Source organism: Lissotriton vulgaris, chromosome 1_2 (genome assembly GCF_964263255.1).
Source record: "Lissotriton vulgaris chromosome 1_2, aLisVul1.2, whole genome shotgun sequence".
Taxonomy (NCBI): Eukaryota; Metazoa; Chordata; class Amphibia; order Caudata; family Salamandridae; genus Lissotriton; species Lissotriton vulgaris.
In genome coordinates, this window is record NC_141686.1 from 78,538,660 (window position 1) to 78,565,286 (window position 26,627).

At 43.5% G+C, this 26,627-nt stretch overlaps 1 protein-coding gene across 1 annotated transcript in view; it reads left to right on the forward strand.

Moving 5' to 3' along the window:
- The window catches only part of B4GALNT3 (beta-1,4-N-acetyl-galactosaminyltransferase 3), a 919,815-nt gene extending 910,170 nt beyond the window's left edge, over positions 1-9,645 (forward strand). The window contains exon 20 of the mRNA XM_086952836.1: positions 7,755-9,645. Within this exon, the coding sequence (XP_086808962.1) occupies positions 7,755-7,863 (109 nt within the window). The 3' untranslated portion in view covers positions 7,864-9,645. The remainder of the gene's footprint in view (positions 1-7,754) is intronic.
- The last annotated feature ends 16,982 nt before the right edge of the window (positions 9,646-26,627 follow it).

Here is a 26,627-nt window from a genome sequence, read left to right on the forward strand (position 1 = left end):
AACATCGATTGCGCCCTGAAGAAGTTCTTGTTGACGGAACGAAACGCGTTGGCTGGTTTCTATGAATGGATTATTAAAAGAACTTTGAACTTTATCAATCACGATTCAGCGTCTTTATAACAGGACAGATCATCGACCTATTTATCTCCTATGATCGGTGGAGACTTACCTTTGCAGCGGTGCTTTCTCATCTATGACAAAAATATAGACTTTCTTTCCAAGTTTTGGGATATGCTTTCAGGACAGGGAGCATTTGAGAATTGCACACTAGTTTATTGAAAATCAAAATATGTTGGTGACATTTGGGTTGGTGCTTTGAGAAAATAAGAGTGGTCCACTGTCCGAACTGTGTTGTATCAAAAACAGCAGAGGTACTCGTCATATGGCTCAGGTTTACAGTGCCGTCAACCGTACCAGCAAAGGCAAGATCAGTCTTCAAATTACTCAAGGCCTAACAACAGAGGGAAGCAGGCTCGCCAAGGACGTGATGCGTTCAAGAGACAATAGCGGCCTCCTGGCTCTTCCTACTGTACCCACCTCTGCAAAATCATCAGTAGGAGGCAGGGTTTCACAATACCTTCGAAATTGGTCCACAATAACATCAGACCAATGGGTTCTCAACATCATTTGAAAGGGCCATACTCTGGAATTCACGCAAATCCCACCATCCAAGCCACCTGCTGCCATTCCATCAAAACATTTGCGTCTTCTGCGGCTCGAAGTTCATCAGATGCTCCTGAAAGGAGCGATAGAGCCGGTTCCCTCCGCCCAAAGAGGAGAAGGATTTTATTCCAGGTTCTTCCTGGTACGGAAGACGCTAGAGAAATGGCGCCCAATTTTAGATCTCAGGGAGCTCAACACCTATCTCATCTCCCTTTCTTTCCGGATGGTCTCTCTTCAAGACATTCTACGTCTTGTCAATCCAGGGGATTTCATGGCCACGCTCGATCTCGAAGATGCGTACTTTCACGTACCAATTCACCCGGCTCACAGAAGGTTTATACGATTCACAGTAGCCAAGAGCCACTTTCAATTCAGGGTTTTACCCTTTGGACTTTGCTCAGCTCCGAGAATTTTCACGAAGGTGCTGGCACCAGTAGCTGCGTTTCTACTGAAGAATCATTTGCAGGTCTTCCCTTACCTGGACGATTGGTTGCTGAAGGCTCCGTCCAGGGAGGCCGCGAGGGAAGCGGTCAACGCGTGCACAAACCTTTTCCAGAATTTGGGTCTCACACTGAACAAGGAAAAATCATCTCTGGTTCCGTCCAGGACAGCACGCTTCCTGGGAGCCATCTTGGACTCAAACCTCAAGAAAGGTTTCCCAACCTTGGAGAGACAAGAAAAACTGCAGACCATGGCGCTAGACTTACAAAAAAGAAGGTGTCTTTCAGTACGCAGTTACAAATACCTTCTGGGGGTAATCTCTTCATGCATTCCTCTGATTCCACACTGCAGACTGAGGATGCGTCCTCTTCAAGAGCAACTGGACATCCAGTGGAAACAGGTTCACGGGTCGTTCGACGACAAGGTGACCATCACCTCGGCAATGAAAGAAGCTGCTGTGTGGTGGACAAAGCAGGAGAACTTGTCCCAAGGTCTATCCTTCGTAAACGATCCACCCCCTCAGGTTGTGACGACGGATGTGTCATTGGACGGTTGGGGAGCAGTACTGCAAGACCTGCATGTCAGTGGGCATTGGTCTCCTCAGACTCGTCGGCTCCACATCAATCTCTTGGAGCTCAGGGCAATCAAACTGGCTCTTCAGGCTTTTCTCCCTCGTCTAAGAGGTTCAAAAGTTCTCATCCGGACGGAAAACACCATGGCCATGCATTACGTAAACAAAGAAGGGGGAACCAGGTCTCTCCCGTTGTCTCAAGAAGCTCAAGAAATATGGAAATGGGCGATCCATCATAGGATTTCGCTACAGGCGGAGCACCTGCCAGGAGTTTTAAAAGAAAATGCCGAAAGACTAAGCAGGTCGTCCTCAGTCAGTCATGAGTGGGAACTGAACCAGCAAATTCTGGACGAGGTCTTCCGACAGTGGGGCAAGCCTGCGATAGATCTATTTGCCACACCGACCAACAAGAAATGCCGGTCTTATGCAAGCAGGTTTCACCACCAAGGGTCATTGGGGAATGCACTTTCAATAGCCTGGTCAGGGACATTTGTCTATGCCTTTCCCCCCATTCCACTGATCCCGAGGCTTATCAGGAAGATCAAGGTGGAACCATGCAAGATGAGCTTGATAGCCCCTGTTTGGGCGAGACAGTTCTGGTTCACGGAACTCCACCTGTTGTCTCTAGTTCCTCCACTTCCCTTGCGGACGATTCCAGATCTCCTCACAAAAGGGCAAGTTTGGCATCCGGATCAAGCGTCATTGCACCTGACAGCATGGCTCCTGAGCAGCGAGAGTTTATGAACCTTCCCATCTCAAATGAAATAAAGGAAGTTCTTTCCCAGGCTAGAGCCCCTTCCACTTACTAGACCTACCGTCTCAAATGGAAAAGATTTTGCATTTGGTGCAAGACAGAAGATGTTGATCCCTTTTCTTCACAACCTCAGCAAGTACTGTCTTATCTTTTGTCCTTGGCTAAGTCTGGGCTGGCCCATTCATCCATAAAAGTTCATTTGGCAGCGATTTCTAGATACAGACGTTCAGCGTCTGGACCTTCTCTTTGGTCTTCCAGGATAATAAAACCGTTTCTTAAAGGTTTATTTAGTGTCTACCACCCCGGCGAAGCCTCCGCCCCCTACATGGCAATTGAATTTGGTCCTTACACAGCTCATGAAGGCCCCCTTTGAACCATTACATCGATCACATATGAAATCCCTTTCATGGAAGTTGGCTCTCCTTCTTGCCCTCACATCAGCAAGAAGAGTTGGGGAATTGCAGGCGCTCACAATCCAAGAGCCTTTTCCCCAATTCAAAAGAAACACTGTGATTTTACGGACTAATCCAAAGTTCATAACCAAGGTGCCCTCGGACTTCCACTTTAATGAACCTGTTATTCTTAAAGCTTTCTTTCCGCACCCTACTTCACCAGCGGAGAGGTTGCTACATTCTCTGGATGTACAAAGGTACTTAAAATTATACTTGAATCGCACCAAAGGATTCCGTAAATCCTCCCAATTATTTATTGCTTTTGGTGGTCCTCAGAAGGGCCTCTCTACACTGTCATAATTCAGCTGGAAAGCCACTGACCAGCAGGGTTAGAGCACATTCCACAAGATCGGTGGCTTCTTCAACAGCACTCTTTGCGGGAGTGCACATCAAGGACATTTGCAGAGATGCGACTTGGAGCAGCGTGCACACCTTTACAAAGCATTACTGCTTGGATTCCTTGGAACAGGAAGATACTGCTGTAGGCCAAGCTGTCCTGAGGAACCTCTTCCACTAATTAGTGAGCTTTCCTTTCTATCCCACCTTCCTTTTATTCTGCACATTTTGGTTCTCATGTCATAATGGCTATTCCAATGTATATTTATGCCACTAAATGTGCTTATGGCTGACTGCTTGCTACTCTGATAAAAAAGCATGAGAATCTATGAAAGTTCCAATACTGGGGCAAGAAAACAAGTTACTTACCTGTAACTGTGATTCCCCAGTATTGGTAACTTTCATAGATTCCCATGCGCCCACCCACCTCCCCAAGGAAAGCTCAGTCTTCAGCAGATATGGTGACTATCACACAACGGCTACGAAAATCTGAGGTTCCTTCAGGAGGGTTCTATGGGGTGAGGCTCTTTTGATTGGCTGATGCCTAAGTTTGGTCTCTTTTACAAAAAGAGGCGGTTATGCTACAAAAGGGAATAAGGCCTAGGCCTTTTTCTTTCTCTTTTGTACCTACTGCTACGTTATTTTGTTACCGAGACTCCCATTCCGACGACGGGGAATGATACAAAAGCATGGGAATCTATGAAAGTTACCAATACTGGGGAACCACAGTTACAGGTAAGTAACTTGTTTTCTTATTTTGGGAGCAGAAATATTTACCCCTCCACACCACATCCATTTACTTGGCCTATTAAAATCACTACAGACTTAATTAATAAATCCCAATGTTTCTAGAATCTAGAAATGCCTACTTACTGGCAAGACTGGACAATATGTTCAGTAATTATCTTGATGCTATGGATGCAATTAATTTCATCTCCCCCCAAAAATGACCTTTACTTATGACTTGTTTTGAAACACAGAGGCAATGGGCATTTGCTGATCATGAGAAGGGCACAATCTCCACAAGTAACGTAAATATCGATGTGTATCTAGACGCGAAAAAACAGAGCAGAAAGGTACATTTGGTCACGATCATTCTACACCGGGACACAAAGAGAGAATGAAAGTATTTACTAGTTTGTGTCTATTTTGAAGGAACTAGCAGCAGCATCTGCTTTAGATAAATGACAAACCAGTTAGTAAGGGATCAGTTAATAGCCCAATGTAGAGAAAAGTTAGCAGGAGCAGTTATTCTTGAAAAGCAACCATAATTGTCAGAAGCAATTTTAATTTCAAGATTGCAGGAACAATCTACGAAATGCATCAGAGACCCACTAAGCATAAAGAAAGCGGAAACACATGTGTATGAGAATACTATTAAAGAATGGAAGTGAGTCAAAGAAGGACAATTTCAGGGAAAGGAAAACACAAGTAAATAAACAAAGGGGTAATAAAAAGACTGTGGCCGGAGTATTTTATGGATGAGGAACCACAACACATATGGTTTACTGCAGAAAAAAACTGTCCTTCACAGGACAGAACGTGTGACCAATGCAGTTCGGAGAGGATTTTAAACAAGGATATTTAGGACCACTGGCAGACAAACAGAAAGGTAATGTGAAGGAAGGAGGGAGAGGAAGAGCAAATACAATAAATACAAAATATGTTACTTTGTCTAAGAGGGAGAGCGGATGAAGAAAAAAGGGCAGTGCCAGCATAAAAAACGAGCAGCATAGTAAAAATTAATGGAGAAAGCGTAGTACTGGAGGTGGACTCTGGATGTTGTACATAATGTACCCAGAAGTATGCAAAATCACATGTGGACATACAATTACCTAGAAACACAGTAAAGTTGGACTGCTGCAATGGATAAGTAATAGCTCCAGTGGGACATTAGGAAGAAAGTATTGAGGTCAAAGAACATACCTGTGTGACAAAAGTGTAAGTGGTGGGAAAAAAAGTCCAGCCATCCTACGTTGGAGGCAACAATATGAATTAGGGAAGACACTAAAATCAGGATATAGAGAAAAAGTCTCACTAGCTATGAATATATTGTTCAAATAATAGAGGGCTCTGTCCCAGTATATTATTGCATGAGAACAAAACCTGTGACTATAAAATAGTAAGTGAAACAAACTCTTCGAAAAATGGAAGTAGAGGGCATCATTCAGCAAGTTGAGAATTCTTTAGTAATCTCAAAAAGCGGAAACGGCAAGATATGTTTTTGTGTGGTAGTTGGACAGACCCCTTTCAAATTTGAATGAAATGCTAAGTTTTCTTGAATGAACAAAATGTGAAGGAAGTCGGATTTATGAAAGGCTTACCACTGAATCCATCCTGAGTCCCAACAAATCACTGCATTTATAGCTTCTAAAGGAACATTAAAATTCAAGGGATTTAAAATTGCATTGACTCAGCTGCCTTTATCTTCCAGAGATTGAGACACAACAAAACCCTAGATAGAGTGTTGATTATTCTGGACCAAAAAGGTTTTACACTGATGAAAACAATTTCAATTTGACTTGCTAGAAGTGGAATACTCATGCTATGTGTCCTCAGGTCAGGGGATTAACCAGAAGAAGATTTGCTGAAGTCCACAAGGATGGCTCCAGAAAACGAGGAACAACTGAGATGGATTAACAGAGTATTATTAAAAAATGGTATACCACTACAGCAACATGGCAGAAGCTTTGTCGAAGTTATTAAGAAAAGGTCAATCGATTGAATGAGGATAAGAACAAATTATAGCTTTTAGGATTATCATTGATCATACTTTGTAAACGAAGATATTCAAACCATTCAACCACGCTAAAACTATGTTAACAATGAACACCAGCAATTACTGCATAGAAAACAGAACAATAATTAGTATTTGCTTCACGAATACCGGCTCCAACAAATAGGAAATAAGTGATGATAGAAAAAGATACATATGTGTATGGGCAACTGCACATTTCAAAACATATTTATGAGGCAGAGAATTTCAATTTCGCACAGACCTCAAACTGTCATTAAATATACTAAAACAAGGGGGAGCAGACAAGGTAACACCTACACTGGCTAAGTTGACTTCCAAGATGCAAGAATTCATGTACAAGATAGAATACTCACTAGGATGGGAAAACAATAAAGCTGACCGCCTAACTCGTCTTCATGACACAACAGGAAAGGAAGAAAGAGAGTTGCAAATTAAACAATTGTAGAAGAATGTGTGTAGAAAGCTAGCAAAAGAATAAGGGACACTGTACATAGGGAGTTTGTTAAATGCAGGAGCAGTTTTGTGTTATAGCTGCAGGAGACCACAAATTAATTGTCTGCTGTAATGATGCCATCAAGGTAGTTAACAACAGATTCCAGAAAAACCTGGCAGCCATAACATAAGAGTATAGACTGGTGGGTGTCAATAACGGGATTGGTTTCTAGTGGGGTTCATTGTGGACAGTGAAAGCAAGTGGGGAAGTAATTGCATATTGCATTCTGCTCTTCTAACTGATTATTAGTCATATGTGCATTAACTAGGCATGCCTTTTTTAAAAAAAAAAAGAAAAAGGGGATGAAATATGACCAAATTGCATATCTTGTACATGTATTCTGGTTGTTTTAAACTTCTATAATCATGTCTTCAGAAAACACATTTTATATGGTATACTGAATGAACTTTGGTTTTTAAATAAGATATACAGCACTGATTGCCATTGTTATGTTGCTTATATGTTTTTTTATTAGCCAAATAAAGCTTGTTTGACAGAAAAGGATGACTTGAGTTGTCTAGAATGTCACTTGGAACCACAAGGTTTAATCCCCCACATTAATGACTCCCTCCCATCTTCACTTTTATGTTGTGTACAGCACCCACACAGTGGTTCAGTGGGGTTATCCCATGGATCATCTGTGCAGGATATCTATACGAGTGATAGAGGACCAAGCACAACACTGCCTTCCCTAACCAGTGATTGGCAATCATACCTGATGTCATTGCGCCCTCTCTCCATTCCTCTGGGCATTCCCTTTCCCACCTGAGGGGCACATCTTTCTGCTTTTAGTGAGAACGTAGAAGATGTTCTGTCAGTGCCTTTATCATAGATGCTGCTAGTAACTTGAGACGATGAGTCATCTGTGGGTCTGCATTAACTTACATCACATGAGGGATGACATCTCTGGGGATTTACGGAAACCAGCTACGGGGCCATCCTCTCTCATTCCAGTGTGTCCTTGGGGTTTTTGAACGCACATGGTGGGTCATCGCCCACCAAAGCTTTGTTTTAACACCCAGTTTTATGCTGATCTGACTTGAGAGTAGTGAAAAATAAAGCTTTTTTCTCACTGCTTTTATGTCAGAAGTGTAAATAACCGGCTTTCAAATGAGTTATTTTTGATATTGGCTAGCAATGGAATCCACACACACGTCCTTACTGCTTGTAATCTCAGAAGTATTGTGCAGTGCAGCCTTTTTCTTCTGAATGTCTATGCAGTCTTAGCTGTCATGCCATAATTCATTTGTCTGATCCAAAACTCTCTCCTTATATGCCCTTTACAGGATTATTGAGGCTGGCCTGGAGGTTGAAAGGCTCTCCCTGCGGAACTTCTTCCATCACTACCACTCGAAGCGAGGCATGTGGAACCGACGCCAGATAAGGACGTTGTAACCTACAAACCACCAGGCACTTTTTCCAGTGGAGCAATAAAGACCTTCCACAAGCCACACCTCGTTCCGAAATGTAGACTAGAAGATGCAACAAATTACTGAAATACTATGCAAATTGTCACATTGATTCGTGAGACATATCAGTGCATGGTACATAGTCAAACATGGCTTGGAACAGAACATGGTGCTTAATGATGCACCCGTAGCTGGAGACCAGTATGAGTTATCGTAGGAAGAAATCGTTGCACTAAGTCGATCGCCTAGTTGACTGAAATGAAGAAGATAGCAGCCTAATGGAAGATGAATAAGGTTATCCTGGATGTGTTACAGTGGAAGTTTTGGCATGCCGTTTAGGAAACTACATGCTTTTTTGTAAATGTTCCGTGTTATTCCTGAATTGGTTGCTGGTCACAGATTTCGTTCCAGATGTCCCTGGGGCTCAGAGGAAGCATTTCATCTGTCTTGATCCATGGCAAGGAATACCTGGATATACTCTGATTAATGGCAGACCAAGGCAGAGATACTGGAATCACTGTGACTTAATGATCAATATTCCTTCCAACTTATCAATATCTGGCATGGGATGGTGGCAAGGAATGTGTGAACAATCTTCAGGCTCAAGCATTGTGCTAAGTTAAGCAGGATAACCCTGCCAGCCAACATCGACTCTTCTGTAAATCCATAGTATCTTCGTCTGTGAGGTTGTAGACAAATGTGGATAGAGGTCCTTTGCTTTGCGACGGAGATCTCTGACCAGACTGCAGAACTCAACTTGTGCTTCGCCTAGCAGGGGCGAGTGAGGAATGAACGATGGTAGATGTGACTGTGATGTGCCTGCCAGAGTATCACATCATAAGGGAATTCAGAGTCTGAGAGCTTTATATTTATATAATTTTATAGGATGGTTCTCTGTTATTTATTTATTATAGTAATGCAGTGCCTTAGGCTTGAATGTGAGTTCAGACACACAGCCTCATTGACATTAGAGTAGGAATGAGTAGGAAAGTTCACACAGCAAGAATATTCTTTTTTAAAATGACTGTAAGACAGAAATAGGTTTTCCATTGAAATTGCACCAAAATGGGTTTAGGATGCTTTTCGGTCCCCACCTTTATGCGGGTTTCGCTTGTTGCTACTGCAATTATAAAATGGCTTGAGTAGCTATTATTTGATTGGTCTGTGTGAAAACTGGATGCCCGGTAGTAACCAATCCAGTTGATTCTGCTCTGTCCATATCTAGGCATGGCCAAAAACATTTCACGAAATGCATAGGGAGTGAAATCTGCCTTTTTAACTCTATAGATGGAGCGGAATTTGGTTTGAATAACAGCAAAACTCTGTTCTACAGATGGAATAGCGGATAGGGTGGATTTTGTGCCTGAACATCGGCGGTGTACCTCTCCCTGAACCAACAAACAAGGACTACTACAGCAATTTTGATTGGCTTCTAGCAGTCAATCAAAGAGGTCCTCCAAAAAGAACTTGGGCAAATTTATTTGAAAGGGTTGCCAGTCAGATGTCTGTGGTTTAAGCCTTTCAAGTAATCAGTCAAAAAAAGCAGTCTGATTAGTTACCAGACAAGCAAAATAGTTGTGGGCCGTACTACCTTTGACTTGGATACAGGTCAGGGTTTTTATGGCAGTCCGTGCACCTTTGCAGAGTATTTCCTGGAAGTCAACTTTTTAAATCTGTCCTTAGCAAGCTGTGGTGGATCCAAAAAAAGGACACATTTGCATTGCCATTCACATACACACCCTAGCCTAAAAAAATATCACCCAAGCCTTCAGTGCGCTAGGTCTCTGGAATCACTTCCAAGTTTTCGATCATGTCGAAAGAAGATATCAGTCTGTGAAAAACTTAGTTTTCTGTTAATTGACGCTTAAATGGAACTTTCAGAACTATACATGCTTAAAGGAGAGCTGGTATCTAAGAACTAGGCTTCTGATGTCCTTCCATCAATCATATACTGTAAACACCAGGCCCCACTCCTCTAAGAGGTATGAGATGTCTGAGAAGGTGCTTAAACAGAGAGCAGACTGAAGTGAAATATTTCCCACAGCAGATCTTCAAGCAATAGCGTAAGCTTATTATAAAGGAAACTGGATCCAGGTCTGGTCTCACTGTTGCACCGGGTTCTTTTATACACTGTCACTCTAGAGCTGTTTTAATGCTCCCCTGTACGCTTCCCCTGTATGTTCTTTGTTCGCTCCACACCAGTCCGGATTTCTGCTTGTAGTGGAAGCAAGTTCACATCCTACTGCTGTCGTGTGCGTGCGCCTCCTTCCATAGATTGGGATGAAAATAGCAGGAGAAAGGTATCACGTTGGAAAGGCCCAGAAGTAACATTTATTGTTTATTTATGTCTTTTTGCACGGTGCTATATAGTGGATATGCTCTATCGCTGAACTGTGCAAAGAACACTAAAATATAATTGGAGGTTCTTAAGGATAACCTAAAATGCCAGCTAAAGTAGACCAATAGCAAACTGAGTAGACTTTGAGGGGCTTGAAAATGTGGGATATTTCATTCATTCAAGCAATTTAGAAAGAATTTATAAAGCATACGGATAGTCCTAGAGTGTCCCTGGCGCTGGGCAGACTAGATGCTGGCTGGGACAAGAGCCAGCCTACTCATAGGCAGATTGGAACAACCAGGTTTTAAGATTGTGTCTGTAACACCATTCAGCCTTCATAGCATGTAAGTACAAGGGAAGAGCATTCCAAACCCTGGCAGCAATCAAGGAGAAAGGAGAAAGAGGTACCGCCCCATCGCTGGCTCCTAAATCATGGGACCACTGTCAGCACAGCGGCAGAGTAGCAGACAGAACTGGCAGGATGATGTGAAGTGAGCCTATTGGCCAGACATACCAGACCGACCTGATGGAAGGCACTGTGAGCCTATGTGAGACAATTGTACCGGATCCTCTCTTAAAATAGGGAGCCAATGCAGCTCCTTAAGATGTTGGTGAAAATACTCAAATCTGGGGACTTTTAGTAGTAGTCGAGCAGCGGTGTTTTGTACAAGCTGAAGTCTCCTCAGGTGATAGGCCAAGAGAACCAAGTATAGAGAGCTAGAATAATCGAGATGGGAGGTAATGAGGGCTTGAATGGCCGTCTTCTGAGCCTGTGCCACAAGTAAATGTAAGAATTTCTTAGTATTTTAATTTATTTATAAAGTTTTATATAGCGTGAACTTGACCCTGGAAGGGTGTCAGAGCGTTTTACAAACGTTACGGTAAGTAGAAAACAAGACCACGAAGAACCATAAAGCCTGTCAGTACCCACTGAAGATTAGAAGGACAGTGAGTTAGACACCAGGACGTAGGCAGCGAGTGCAAAACCCTGGTTGGCGAATTGTGTCACATCAGTATCCAGATAAATGAGTAGGTGGTTTCAGAGTACTGTTTTGTTCATTAAAAACAGTTTAACTTATTTTTTGAAGGATGTGCTTTAAGGGTTGAGTCTGACGTCAGGGAGCAGGGAGTTCCAAATTCTAGGTGCCAATCCGGAAAAAGTTCGGTTGTAGGTTTTCTTTTTCCGAGATGTTCGAGGTTTCAATAGTAAGGTGCTAGTGTTTCTAGACATAGACTTTAAAAAAGTCCTAAACAGGAACCAACAACTGCTGCAACCTGGGGGTCAAAAGAAGTTTGATTGTCAAATGTAACCCCCAGATAGCTAGGGTCGGCTGAGAAGTGGTATGATTCGGAGGATGAAGAGCTGTAGTACCAGCAGGAACAGCCTTCGGGAGTGTCCACCTAGTCACACTAAGGCCCTCATTACAAGAGGGCCAAGAATATTGCATTGGTATTCCCACATCTGAAATTACCAAAGCTGCATGTATTAGTAAGTCCAGCATGAGTTTTATCCCATGGGTCGCCTGACAGATAGGGAATTCCCAGGAGAAGCAATGTTACCACACCAAATGGCTGTGTTAATTCCCCATTTTTGGCTAGTGAAGTGCTTGGTGTTGTTACACGAAGAGCGTAGTTTTCCTGCAAAAGTTGTAATCCCATTTTAGATAAATACTTTTGTTACTGGTTCATTAAGTATTACCCCCAATTCAGAATGCAGAGCCATGTCTGGATGTAATGATCAGTTTGGGAACTCATATTTAACTCATTATTAAGGTTTCGGTTAGAAACTCCTGCTCTATTAAGCGTAGATAAACGAACTATGAGCTATTCACCCAAGATCATGCCATGTGTAGTGACCGGAGCTAGCGTTAATGTCACCACAAATTCTTTAACATTAAGCAGTGCACTGACATCTGCCAGGGGCACAACCTGCCTCACAACTAGTTTTATCACTTGGGTGGGCATGACGGCGCCTATGATTCTTGCTTAGAATCTTAAACTCTATCCTCTTTTCCAATGGAGACCTAGGTTGATGACTCACCACTAGGCAGTCTTTGTAAAGTCCTAAAGATGTATTGATAGAAATCCTTCTCTTATCTTGCCTCTGGGGTTTGCTTGTGCTACATTCCATTTTTGCACTGTGGCTCTAAACGATTATGCCCAGTCTGTGCTTTTGTGTTTAGTGCTTCCTTACCGCACGAATGGTAGGTCAGATGTCCATGTCTCGACTGTATACTCCAACTTATGTACTGTTGTCGAACAAGTGAGAAAGACAGTTAGACAAAGCTGTGATAGTACACCACCAGCATTGCACTAAAACATATGCTCATGGCAAGTAGAGTAGATAAGTTTAGATGCAAATGTAAAATTAACATCTGGTAAATTCCATTAATTGATCCGGAATTACTGCTTTCTGCACTTTGACCATAGCTATATATCAGTCAATATCATGAGACCCAGAGCCGCACCACATGCTTAGGTAAGTAAAAATACCCCGCATAGCAGTTCCTAACAGTTCTTGTGTCTTTTACTGCCTGCTTGGTCTGGCTTTTATTTTTGCAGTAAATTACTTATAGCACTTTCTGGTTTTCCTCACTGATTCAGGTGCCACTCAACGCCATAATGTGATCTTAGGTAAACATCATTTACCGTGAAAATTTTACCCGCAGGGAATTACAACACGGTTGTTACAACCACCGCGTTGTAACCGTGCATACCATTACTCCGCAAGTCAGAACAACGACTTTAGGAGGTGGCAGAAGGTGTTGGATTTCAAATCCAACACTTTCCCTACTGTTGCACAGACTGGAGTTGGAATAGTAAATTGTACTATTCCAACATCCAGCACTCCCTCTCTGCAAGTCGTTGTTACAACTTGCAGGGTAATGGTATGCGTGGTTACAACGCGGTCATTGTAACAACCGCGTTGTAATTCCCTGCGGAGAAAATGGAAGCTTGAAAAGCGGTATATTTGTGATCTTCCGTTGTGGTAGCATGGAAAACCGCAGATTTCAGAAGCCTCTTTTGCAAAAATATCGCCTCTAAAGATAGACCCTTTAAGTCTCAGTTTTACAAGATTATCTCTCAAAAAAAATTTGCCCCACACCTAATCCCAAAGTTTTTCAGCTTTCCCCCACATATTGGAGGAGGGCAGTTATGATAATTCTAAAATCTGACTAACGTTTTTGTGACCGGATTTAAATATTAAATAAATCATCATTTATTTGGAGATATTTATGTATGATAGTGAATTTGGAAGTCTGTTTTGCAGTCTGTCTTTAGAAAGCCCCTTTTTGGTATCTCTTTTTCTGATATATTTGCTCTACGTTTTCGCATGGAATGCTTTTGTCTTTCTATGAATGTCGTAGAACCACCGTCTAAGAAATCAAACCCCAAACATGTGGTTTGGTGGGTTGCTCAATTCTGACAGAGGTGACTTGACCGGTTCTGGAACTGTAGTTCCTTGTTTTATGCTGTTTGGGTTAGAGCGCACAAGAGCGGGGAAGTAAAGATTAAAGTAGGTGCAGCAGAATCACAAATGGACAACACAAAACTGTCAGCTGGCCCCTTGTCACGATATCGACTTTCAAGAAGTATTGCTTTTTCAGTAAAAGGCGCTGAGGATTATGGGACTTGCTGTTTATTCCCATTGTGAATATTGGTCTTGAAGTCGCCAATACATTGTGCTTTTGGATGAAAAACCAGGACCGGCTGCACGCCACCCTTACAGTAGGAACCTTTGTGACAATATGGGAGTATTGTTCAATACACAAGACATTACCATATTCCTGCCCCACAAGTATCTTTCCAAAGCTTCCTAATGCCACAAAATATTGTTATTTTTTTATTATTGGATATTTATGTAGCGCGAACTATACTTGAAGGTATCCGAGTGCTTTACATGAGCACCAGTTACGTTACAGATGGACACATTCATTTGTGTTGGGCACGGGGAAATTAAGTGATTTTACCACAATTGCAGAATGTTGAGCATCCCTGCCGAGACTCGAACCCAGTTCCCCACCTCCGAGGTCGACCACCCTAGCCGTTAGACCACATTCTCTCCCATGAACACACTTTTCATTTTTTAAAGGTGAAATATAACCGGTTAGCTGTGGGAGTGATTACAAATGACTGGTTATGCTGTACAACAGTGTAATGTTGTAAAGCGAATAGTGGTTGTGTGCTGTGCATCCATAGTACCTGGGGACGCTTGTTGTGGTTTAAGCCAACGAGGTTAACAGTCGCGGTCCCTTTTTTTCAACAGTATGAAAGAAGCAAAAATGTATTTACACAGACAGTAGGCCCATAGCACTCAGCACAAGTGTACTAATGCTACCAAAAAATACTGCTTCCTTTAGCTTTAATTGGGCACCACAAACTTTCTACTTTTAGCTGTATATTGCTGCTAGTCCAGAACTACAATGAGCACATTTGTATTCTGCATTGAATTGTATGACACTACAGTTGTTGCTGTTTTACTGACCTGTGTCTCAGTTTTTTAGAAGTAATTTGGCACAGCTGCATGATACAATTGTGGGTGTGCATATGTAGCTCCATGACTAAACCGAGAGACCTACAGAGATGAATTTGGTCATGGTAACAGTGCTCCTGCTGGTCAAGTGGTAGGTAATGTCTACAGTGCTGGGATATGTCTACAGTGGTGGTATCTTCCATTGGTGGAACATTCCGAAACTTTAGAAGCGTGTGACACATTCCTACATTTGTGGGACAGGTCTGCAGCGGTGGGACTTACCACCAAGGATTGAACGTGCCTCCGATGGTTGGATTGGGGATCCGTAGTCTAGTGTAGCTACAATCATGGAATGTATCTCCAGATATTGGACATGCCTCTAGTGATTAGACTGATGTACAATAGTGGGACATATCTACAGTGTGGGGGCGTACCTCCAGTGCTGAGATAGGTGTTCAGTGATTGGGCATGCCTGCAATAGTTGGACATATGTACAGTGGTGGATTGTACCTCCAGTGGGTCGACGTACCTCAGGTATTGAGTTGTACCTCCATTGATGAGGCATGCATCCAGTTGTTGGACTTGTCTAGCCTGGTGTGAAATGCTTATTATTAGATGACATGATTTGGGACATGACATGATCAGTTTAACTATGACATAAGGACATTACAGTTTCATACAACTATATAAGCTTAGGAAAAGAAAGTACTGAATCACAACAGGGGATGCCCTGTTATAATGCTGTCTCACATTACAACTGCATGGGATCCGGTTTGCGGTGGTGTGCTTACCCATCTTCCAATGAGTCACTGCTGGCTTAGCTTACCGGAGAACTCATTTTAGGCTATATCCAGCCCCCTTACCTAATATTTTTTAATACATTCCAAGCAGTTCAATTGGTGCAGGCTGTACTAGAAGATCATTTCCAGAGTCCACCAGTTATTGTCTTGGTTCAATTGCGCATTTAGGGCATTTTGTGCTGGGGGACTGAAGGCTTGGGTCATTGATGCTGTCCACACAGTGGCATGGATTATTGGTCTGTTCATTCTGCTTTTAATTATCTAATCGTGCAATGCAATCTTGCCTCAGTTCTTTTTAGGGATTGAATGCTTAGATGTAAAAGATAATGTTCTAATGGCAAGTTGTGGGTAGAGTTTTGGTTCATTGATACCTTCGAAGGCAACATTCGACGCAGGTGTAACTTTCAACACTTTTTTAAAATCTGACAGGATAATAGGTAGACAGGATCGCTTAGCATTGGACTTGCCAAGCCCAAGCTATGGTTTAAAGACAACAAAAAAACGGACTCTAAGAAGACTGAGGTCAGAGTGACCTTTCAGCATGCAGGAAGTAATCTGCAGACATTGGCGAGGTGGTGTGGTGAAATTGATGACTATGACCTAGGGTTCCTGACTTCAAATCTTGACTTTCCCTCCTGGCCAATTATGGTTCTGGGGCTGATCACTACTACATCTCCATGTTCCTCAGTTCCTATATCTAGAAATATAGGTCGTGCTTTAAAGCAACCTAAACTCACTTATTAAGTACTGTATAAAATGACTGGGTATTCACTGGCTCCCAATGGTGCAGAACAGGTTCAGGTGTAGGGTGCTAGGCATGTTGTGTTTACCATGGCTCAAGCCTTTAATGCCTAATGTTTCCTAGAATGAGTTCTTGTTTACATTCACTATTCCACAATGTCAATGTGACGTGCACTCCGTAGAAAGGTAACTGTGCCTTCTCATTTCTGACAAAGAGGGAGGAAATGGTTTCATAACCAAAATTATAGCAATAAACTGTTTTTCAGGATCTAAGACACTTGCGTTCTAACAATCAGGAGCTGTAACTTTGTAACTGTTTTTCTAATGGTTCTTCAATCCTGTTTCATTGCTGAGCAGCATTCACGAGGTAGTGCCTTGGAAAGGATACTTCACTTTGTGTTCATGAAGTAGGGTACTTCTTCTTGTGTTTACCATGCCTTAGCGCCGAGCGCTAGACTGTGCCTTTGTGCTAGTGATTAATAAAAGTGCTTCAAATTGAAATGTGCTGGTTCTTGGCTGTGTGTCCTATCAGTTGCATGCTCACAGACTTCTGCATTTGAGGTAAAACGCACTACTATGTAGTAATGTCTTTTGGTTTGCATGTTCCATGCCTCTCCTCTAATGGAACAGTATGGCCTCACGCTCCGTTTTACAAAAAGACTGTGCATTTCTTAGAATTTTTGTGAAAAATGTTTAACTTCTCGTTTGATTCGTATTCATGAAGCCATAGATACCAGAATCTAGAAGTGGTCCCTTCCCACACCATTAGCACCGCCCTTATCCCATGCAAGGTATTAGCTTCTTCTAACTCCACCACTACCATCCATCCCTGCTCTTCCACATCTCTAGAAGCAGTCCTTCTCCTCTAGCAGGAGTTCTTCTTAGCTAACATCTGTTTGTCCACGCTCTAGCATCAGTCCGTTTTCCTCACTCTAGCACAGCTCCTCCTTTACCATCCGCACCCCCAAACTTACAGTACTAGTTGCTTCCCAAACCCCACCACCAGAATGAGACATTTCACCTGTAGCATCAGGACCGTCCCTCCCCATGTGTGGCATCCGCCCCTTCTCTGTGAACCTGCAGTGTCCGCTACTTTTCCCTTACTTTAGCACCACCCTCTCCTCTAGCATCATCACCCAACACTTCTATCACCAGTCCATTCTCTCTCCATCTCTAGTATCAGACCCCTGTAGAGTCTGAACCTTCACCTCATCTGTAGTACCTGCCCCTACTTCTCAAACAGTTTCCGAGCCCCCTCCTATGAACTCAGCCTCTCTCATCACCTGACCTCCACCGCACCTCTAGCATCAGAACCTCCAGCATCAGCCTTCCTACCTGCTTGTCTAGTATTGACCCCTCTCCCCCACTCTAGCACCAGCCACAGTTCTAGCATAGGCTATAGCTTCAGCATCATCTCCTCTTATCTCTAGACCCAGACCCTTCCCATTTAGCATCAGCCCGTTCTATGTACCCGCTCCCCCCTACACCTATTGCGACAACCACCCCCCACCTCCAGGTATAGTCTCTGATTACACAATCTATTTATGCTTTGGCCATATAGCACGCAAGCGTGTGGTTAAGAAAAAATTTGGTGGAGGTCTCAGTACCCCAGGCGTTTGCTTTTAATGGACAACTACAGTCATGCTAGGAGTACCAGTACTACTTTCTTTGCAAAGGAGTATGGCACAGGGGGCAATGTATTGACATGAGTGTGCAAATGTTGCCCTCATGGGAGCTGGGTTTCACCAACCTGCTGTTAAATGACCCAATCTTGAATGTAAATTGCAGGCTGGTCAGGAGTGTAGACGGTTTACCGACTTGTGAAATGTATGCAGGTTTAGCCATATTAATAATAGGTAATAATTGTATTGCTGTTTCTGCTCGTGCCTTAGCTGCTCAACAATGGCGGCTGGTGATCTTTCAAAGTGTGTGTGAAGGGGGTAATATTTGCCCCAAATTCCAGCAATAGATTGAGGTGAGCGAGCCAGACTTCTTCTAGGGAGATTGGAGGGAGAACATTTTTGATGTGTATATGTTAAAATCTCAGTGCTATTGGACACACATTCACACTTCTCTAATGCAATGGGCGTGCTAAAAACCCTTATTGCCCACCACAAAAAGACCACTTCATGAAATGTTGGCCTGTGTCACATCTCCACCTATATCCCCAATCCACTCTGGTCATGCTGCCAACTGAACGTGTCTGAAGTTAGAAGATGAGTAGAAAGCCTCTCTACTGTCACCTCTGCTCCTGAACAGTGCCCAGGCTTTGGCACACTTTCACAGTTTCCTCAGCATAAATAATGCCAATAGACATTGGCGCCTTTTGTTATGCCATGGAGATGGGAGTCAAAATGTCCCTTTAGCTAGGGAGATAAAAATCCGTCTGCTGACTTCATCTAGTAGCGGTACAAAAGGGGGTGGTGATGGACGGAGCATCTGAATCAATCAAACAGTCAAAAGATCTGGGTTTAATCCATCACCGTTCTTTAGCCCACTCTGCCACCCCAGTTCAGACATGGCTATATGCAAATCAGTCTGACCCTGTGCCTCATGGGAACAGTCCAGCCCGAACTGCCAAGCCATGTCTTCCCTGGACCGGAAACAAGCTTCCGAGGACCAGTTTCTGACATTCCAGCCGTCTTAAGCCCGGCTTGCTTGAATCCAGTGGCAAAGTGAGCAAGGGACTCACGTCTGAGCATACCCTGCCACACTTAAATCGGCCAAAAGCGGTACAAAAGGGGGTGGTGATGGACTTCATCTAGTAGGGCACAAGCTTCTGAAGTGCAAAGGATATAAGTATGACGCAACCTTGTGTGGAGTTAGATTTAGAAATTCAACAAAGTGGGCTCTGTGTAGGCTCTCAATTCCAACCCTCTTTAACTGTTCTGGGCTTCTGAAAGAATTCTGCTGGAAAACAAGATGGGGGTGGTTGAGGAGCATGTAAATGATTACGCCACACATGGAGCTTGGTATTACATGTTTTTATTCCTCAGTGCGTAACTGTTAACTGAACCTTCTACAGCATGAATTCCATCAACCACACACAAGCACTTATATCACTTTTCTACGGAGCCCTTCAGGAACTAAAAGGGTCCTGTTATCTCTAACTCACAAGACACTACATGTCCCTCTTTGTTAAGTAAAAAGTACAAATAACAGTGCTTAATTTGTAAAATATTAAGTCCAGGTGCTCAATTTTTTCAGGAGTCCATACACATTTCCCCCCAGCTCCGCCCACTTCCTGCACAGGCTCCACCCACTTACTCTATTGGCTCCACCCACATCCTCAACTGGCACTGCTGAACGTCAGGTGTAATACCCAATATGAATTTCACCGAGGGACACTTCTTCAAGTAAGTTTCTGATAGGCGGTTCCCGCCACCCAAGAAAATGTTGAAAAATAGGAAAGCAAAATGGCATTCGAAGCCCAATTTTGGAATAAATTAGCTAAAATAACTAATGCAACTTCTGCAACATAACATAGTGTCTAGGGTTGACTTAACTAATACCAATTTATTTCTACCGAAACAAACCTTTTTTAGTAAAAGTAGGAAAGTCAAAGACTGGGAAAAAAACATAACTCTCACCTGTACCATGCTGTTTGCATCTAGCGCTTTGATGGTAGTAGTTCATAGCTCACTGTACTAGATCATGATTGTAAAGTATGAATTGCACAGTAACAAAAGGATCTCTGTGGCAAAAGCAGCATCCCACTGAGCAATGCACATGAAATACTGTTCTGTAATCTTCATGGTACATGTACTTTGCAGCAAGCATTTTAACCCTCTGCGCTACCTTAGAGTCCTAGAGTCAAAACTGTCACTAGACAAAACTCCGATCTCTCTCTGGCACTGCCTGGTACATTAATTACCAGAGTTATCTTGGCACATTTATTGTTGTCTGAAAACTGTTGGATATACAAAGAACTCTGCAGTGCTTTTAAAACTGATGCACTGCTACAAAAGTGCCCCCCCACCACCCTACCAGCCTCCCGGTACAGCTTCACCTGCCTTGATGTAGATCATGTATTAAGGACAGATGGAAATCTGTGCTACAGGGAGGTGGCACAGTCTTTACATTAAGGACAAGTAGCTCACTATGTGCAAGAAAGAGTAGTCTGCCACCATTTGGTGTTATGGAAAAGAAACATAATGTGTGCAGTAAGGACAGCTGACCCCGTCTCTGCATTTCAGGAAGGTGGATAGCCTCTGTGTTAAGGGCAGGTGGCACATGCCTTTTTCCTAGGCCTCCTCTGATAACACTCACTCTCCAAAGGTGCCTCCCACGCCATCGTCCTCTGTACCCACAAGGTCCTCAGAACCCTCACTTATCCACAGACCCAGACTCCCCACTTTTTTCAGCCCTAATAACCAACACCACCACTCTCTGACAATGCAGCCCCAGAGACCCTGTTATTCAGATACTGTTTACTTTCAATTTTTGAAACAGTTAGTGCCAAGTCTCAAAGTTTTACCCAGAATAGAATGGCCAGTGCTACTGAATGTCGACGTGCAGAATGCCAAAGCTACAAGGTTGGACTGGCATACAGGGCAATTTGGTAGTGACCAGTGGGTTGGTCTGACAGGTAAAGTGCGTGGGCCTTTTTTGGCTGTATCTGGGAGTGTTTTGTGGTCTACTGGGTTGGTTTTTCCTATGGATTTTCTTGGTATTCAAATAAACATTATCTGCAGCAAACTCAAATCCATGCCAACTTAAATACCTTGAAAATGACTTGTATTTTACAAGCTCAAAGACTGAAGTTGAAGGTTGCGTGCTTTTAAATCCACCTCATGCCTTTTTAATCCACTCCCAAAACTCTCCCTGCCACTTTATATCACTCTTGCAGGTTCCTTCTCAGCCCTGCTTTTTTCCTTTGTCACAGTTTTTCTGTCTTATTCCTTTTTGATCTATCACTAAATCTTTCGATTTCAATGTAGACCAGTCCACCTCAGGTGGATCACATATTCAAGACAATACAATTTGAAGTGCACTATAATATAAAAATGAAAATTGTGAAAGTTTGCTTTATGCAAATTAACTGTTCCCTGGGCAGCCGACATTCTTGAGGTCTCATTGACTTAAGATATCTGTGTGCCCAAGGTCAGCTGAGGTGTCAGGGACCTGGCTTTTAGGGGTAAACCAACCTTTCAATCACAGAATAAGGAGTTTACCATTACTCCGTGGCTGCTGGTGACCCTTCTATGTCTGTAGACGTGTAAATGATAATACGTGTTCATTACTAAGAGTTCACCATTGATCCGTGGCTGATGGTGCACTCTCTACATCTGCACACGTGTAGATAGATGCCTGGTAACATGTGTAATGTCTACATTCTAGGATTCAGGATCCGGGTGTTGTCATGCCGTGAGTAAGGGCAGTGCTTTTACCATCTAAGTGCAGAGAGAGAGAGAAGGGAGTGCTGAGCACATTAACAACAAAATGAGCGCACAGCTCTTAAATTCAACCTCGAGAGAGGGGGCGAGCAGCTTGTGCCCGACCGCCGTCCGAGAAACATGACATGCCATCGTTCCAGGGCAGAGGTGATGTGCGTGGGTGGGCCGAATAAATAAAACACATAATGTGTAAAAGAACTTGGGGTCTCTCGCCTTTGAAATTCCAAAGTGAATATATTGTGAGTTCTCACCTGCTCCACAATAATGCAACCAGCAACTTAGAGAACACTTGACATTCATTCCATAGTGCCTCACAGTTCAGACCCTACTAGCATCATGTTTCAAAATCCCTACTTACTGGGACTGCTGCCTCTCAGCTTTATTTAGTCTAAGGCCTGCTGTGCACCACACTGCTTGCTTCTTGTGTCATAGGCTGAAAAGCCTTGCAGCTGCGCAATATGCTTGGGCGGGCCGCGGGCCGAATTGAAATCACTGGCAACCTAGTTCTTCATTTTGTTTTTGTGACATGAATCTGACGAAGTTCATCATCATCAATCCATCTTTTAATGGTCCATTGTGGCAATTTGGTCTTCATGGCTCTCCTAAATATCAGGGTTGCAGGACTTTCACCTGTGGTTGAATGGGGAGTCAACCAGTATGAACGAAGAGCAAAATGAAGAGCTGATTTGAATTTAAGCTTTTCCAGTGTAGCACGCTGAACAGTCTTTTTTTGGGGTGCTCTTAAAATTAGGGGTGAGCCGACATCTCTGTTCCGCCCATGGAATGTGCGGAGATTTGCCCTTCCGCCCTTGCGCAAAGAAAGGCGGAAATTTGCGGAAAATCTCCGCACATTCGGGGGCGGAACAGAACTTGGCACATATCAACACAGATGCATACAGCTCCTTCACTGTCCTTTTTAGGTGAAATCCATGGTGTCGGACCAGTTGATCACTCAATGATATCTTGCTTTAGTAATGTCTCAGGTTCTTTTTCAACAGCTTCTTGTAAATGAAATGCAATTTGTCGATGTTGCCGAGCAACAGGACGAATGTTCTCATTAACATGCAGCTGCACTTTAATTATATTGAGTTTTCCTAATCCATGAAACAACAATGAAAACTGACTCACTATTTTGTGATGAGGATTTATGTTGTAATTTACAGATATGAGTCCCATTTCACCAGCAGTACAGAAACTGAGTAAACAGGCACTTGACAAAGGACCTTAAAGTAATGTGAATGGGTGCTAGTACTTTTGTCTTTTTGTGCTTCATGGTTGCTACAAATGAACTGTTACTTTTTAATAGTGTTGATGCAGCCCATGTATGCACTTTATTTTATTCAAAATCAAAAGAGACTAGCTAGGTTTAAACAGAAAAGACTCAAAGGAGTACGTATGTCAAGGGAAACCAGTAGGTTTTATTTGAAAGCCCTCACCCACCAACCTAGTTGGTGGCATGCTTCATCATCGGGCCCCACCGCAGTGGCACCTAACGTGCCCCGGGTGTGCTTCGACGCCAGATTACTGCGGAGCTGGTATAATTGCTGAGTGTGCAATGTGGTGAGTATGAAGGTGAAAATTTAAAAAGCCATACAGAAATCCCAGCACCCGAGGGTAAAAACTATTTTAATAAAACTGGGTATCTGTTGGCACGTTAAAAAGGCAGACGGACACAGTGGAGTATGGATTATGACCTCCAGTGTCCTGTGTGGTCTACATGTTTCAGCCTGGCCTTTCTTAATTTGAAACAGGCTTTCCTCAGGACCAAGTGAGTATGTGTGGGGGTATTAAAAATAAATTACAGTGAGTGTGTTTAAGGTTCTATGTGTAGCACACACTAAGGTGCTATATGGGTGAGAAGGGGGTTCCCTCTCGCTTTGCTACATATAACATAGAGGGGGAGACATACAGACATACAGGGTAGAGTCATATTAGCATATTATTGCAAAAAAACAGTCGTCATTCCACCGTATTGTAAGGTGAGTGAGCGAACTATACATGGCTAAAGTGTGGTCTTGTCAGTGGCAAGACTCAAGTGGAGGTTATCCATTTCAAGACCACCCTAACTGGTTATAAAAAGAAACTAGAAGACCAAAACCGTGAGATGGCTGACTACAAAGAATACTTAACTCAGACAAAAATTAAAAATTTTGAGAAAGACCTGAAGAGATTCAACTTCACCAAGACATACCCCTATTCGGATGATGCTTATACCCCAGCCAGAAAAGACTCCGTCAGCTCCGGGGACAATAGCTCGGTCTCTAGCAATTCCAGCACCGGATCCAATCAATCCAATCAATCTAGAGGAAGAGGACGACGAGGCCAACATTGGCAGCAACCCTGGCAGGGTCCACCACAGAACCACAACTTTGGGCCCCCACAATTTGGACCAATACCACCTCCTTTCTATGGTTTCCCTCCAATGTACGCACCAGGACAGATGCCATACTTTCAAGGGAATCCAAACCAAAGATATCCTTTTTTATCACAGGGCCGCAGGAATCGTGGAAAAAGAAGAAATGCACCACAGGTCCACTGGACACCAGAAGCGGAACCAGTGAGTTCGAACACGAGGAACAAAACCAAAGAACAGGCGGGACCGAGCAAACAGTAACAGCGGCAAGAACAAAAGACCAGCTGGTTTTCAACGTCTCTAGCACAGAATTGACAGAAGAAGAGACAGCAGTCCTGAACAAGGGCCTTTCTTTCGTCCCTACAGCCAAACTGGACCATTTCAAACTGCATATGGAACTGGCGGAGTTCTTCAGAAAACTGAAATTAAAAGCCTTCTTTGAAAAGAAAACAGAGTCCAATGACCCTCAGGAGGAAGTCCCCAACGAAACAGGCCTCAGATTAAAATCCACCTTTATCCCTCCACCTGCAAGTATACCTGTTGAGATTGCTGCTTTCGAACAGGCGGTCTACACTGAGGTTGGGAATATACAAGAAAGAGACACCTTCAATAATCTGTCCTACCGGGAACGTGAAACGATAAGACGCCTGCAGGCCAACCCTGCCCTTGTCATAAAACCCGCTGACAAGGGGGGAGGCATCGTGCTCATGGATAAAACAGATTATGACACTGAATGCCTCAGACTCCTCAGCGACACCAGGAATTACAGACCACTCAGGAAAGACCCCACTGAGGAACTAAGCCAGAGGATACAGATCTTGGTAAAAAATGCCCGAGACGCAGAACACATCTCCAAACAGGAGGCCGACTACCTGTGCTGCAAAAACGCAAGAATTCCATACTTCTACACCCTCCCAAAGATACACAAAGGAGTAACCCCACCACCGGGAAGACCTATTGTGTCTGGGAATCAATCACTCCTAGAGCCCCTGTCACGCTTTTGCGACTTTTTCTTGAATCCATTGGTACAACTCACACCTTCCTACATCAAGGATACGAAACACCTGCTAAATGTAATCAAGGAAACCGACTACAACCCGGAAACCCAACTCCTGGTCGGATTAGATATTGAGAGCCTCTACACTAGCTTACCGCAGGACGCCACATTGGCAGTACTGGAGGAAGTCTTAACTGGAACTGTTTGGAACCATCATACTCCACGCAGCTTCATAATGGATTGTGCCACTCTGGCATTAAAAGACAACTATTTTGAGTATGATGGCAAGCTGTACCTACAGACCAATGGCACCAGCATGGGGAGCGTTTTCGCTCCCAGCATAGCTGGTCTTTACGTAGCCCATTTCGAAAAGACACACATACAATCTGTGAATAATCCCTACGCAACTAACATCAATGTATGGCGTCGATATATCGACGACATTCTGGTAATCTGGGAAGGAAATCAGGAATCCCTGGATCAATTCCTCATGTGGCTCAATACCCGTGACAACTACCTAAGGTTTACCTGCACTAGCAGTGCCTCTGAATTAGCCTTCCTGGACCTCACCATCAAGGCAGGTGTGGACGGCTTGACAACCACAACTTACCACAAACCCACATCAAGGAACTCACTTTTGAGGTTCGACAGCTTCCACCCTAGACCCCTACGGGAAAATCTTCCTTATGGTCAATTTTTACGATTGAGACGCAACTGCAGCCGAATTCAGGACTACAAACAACAATCAGCCACTTTAATCCATAAATTGGAAGACAGGGGATACCCCACCAGGATTCTGAACACCACCTGCAAGAGGGCTCGAAACCAAAACAGAGAGTCTCTGCTTGAGGCAACAACAAGGCCCCCTGAAGAACCCGCTTTGACATGCGTCACCACTTATAATACCGTGTCTAATCAGGTCTCCAACATAATCACCAAAAACTGGAAGATCATCAATTCAGGCAACCGTAACTGGGAAAAACCCAGATTCGCGTACAAAAGGGCTAAGAATCTGAAAGACTCCCTAGTACACACCAGACCCAGACCGAACCGTGCCACTAATGACAACACCATCCTCAACGCTTGGGGTCTACCAAAACTTACGGGACACCAACCGTGCAATAATTGCAGCGTGTGCCACCTCACATCCCCCTCAAAGACCCTGGACCTAGAACCGGGCAAGGTATGGACACAACGCCAGTTCACCAACTGCAATTCCTCTAACCTGGTGTACCTCATGACATGCAGATGTGGCCTACGGTACGTGGGTATGACTACCCGGAAGGTACGGACAAGAATGACTGAACATCGTAGCACCATCCGATGTGGTAAGAACATAAGTAGACTTACTGACCATTTCTTGTCCCACAATCACACCCCCAATGATTTCGCTTGGACCGTGATTGAGCAATTCCCCATAACTGAAAACAATGATAGTTTTCTCTTCCAAAAAGAACAACGTTGGATTTATCGCCTATCGACCCATACTGATGGTCTCAACGATTCCATACCTTGGAATTCGCTTAACACTTAATGACTGAGTCCTTTTCCTCTCTATTCTGTGCTTAGCCCATCCTCTATATCCTGTGCCTTGTCCACACTCAATAACTGAGACTTCCTTCCTCTGTAATTTGGGCACTAATCCTTTTAT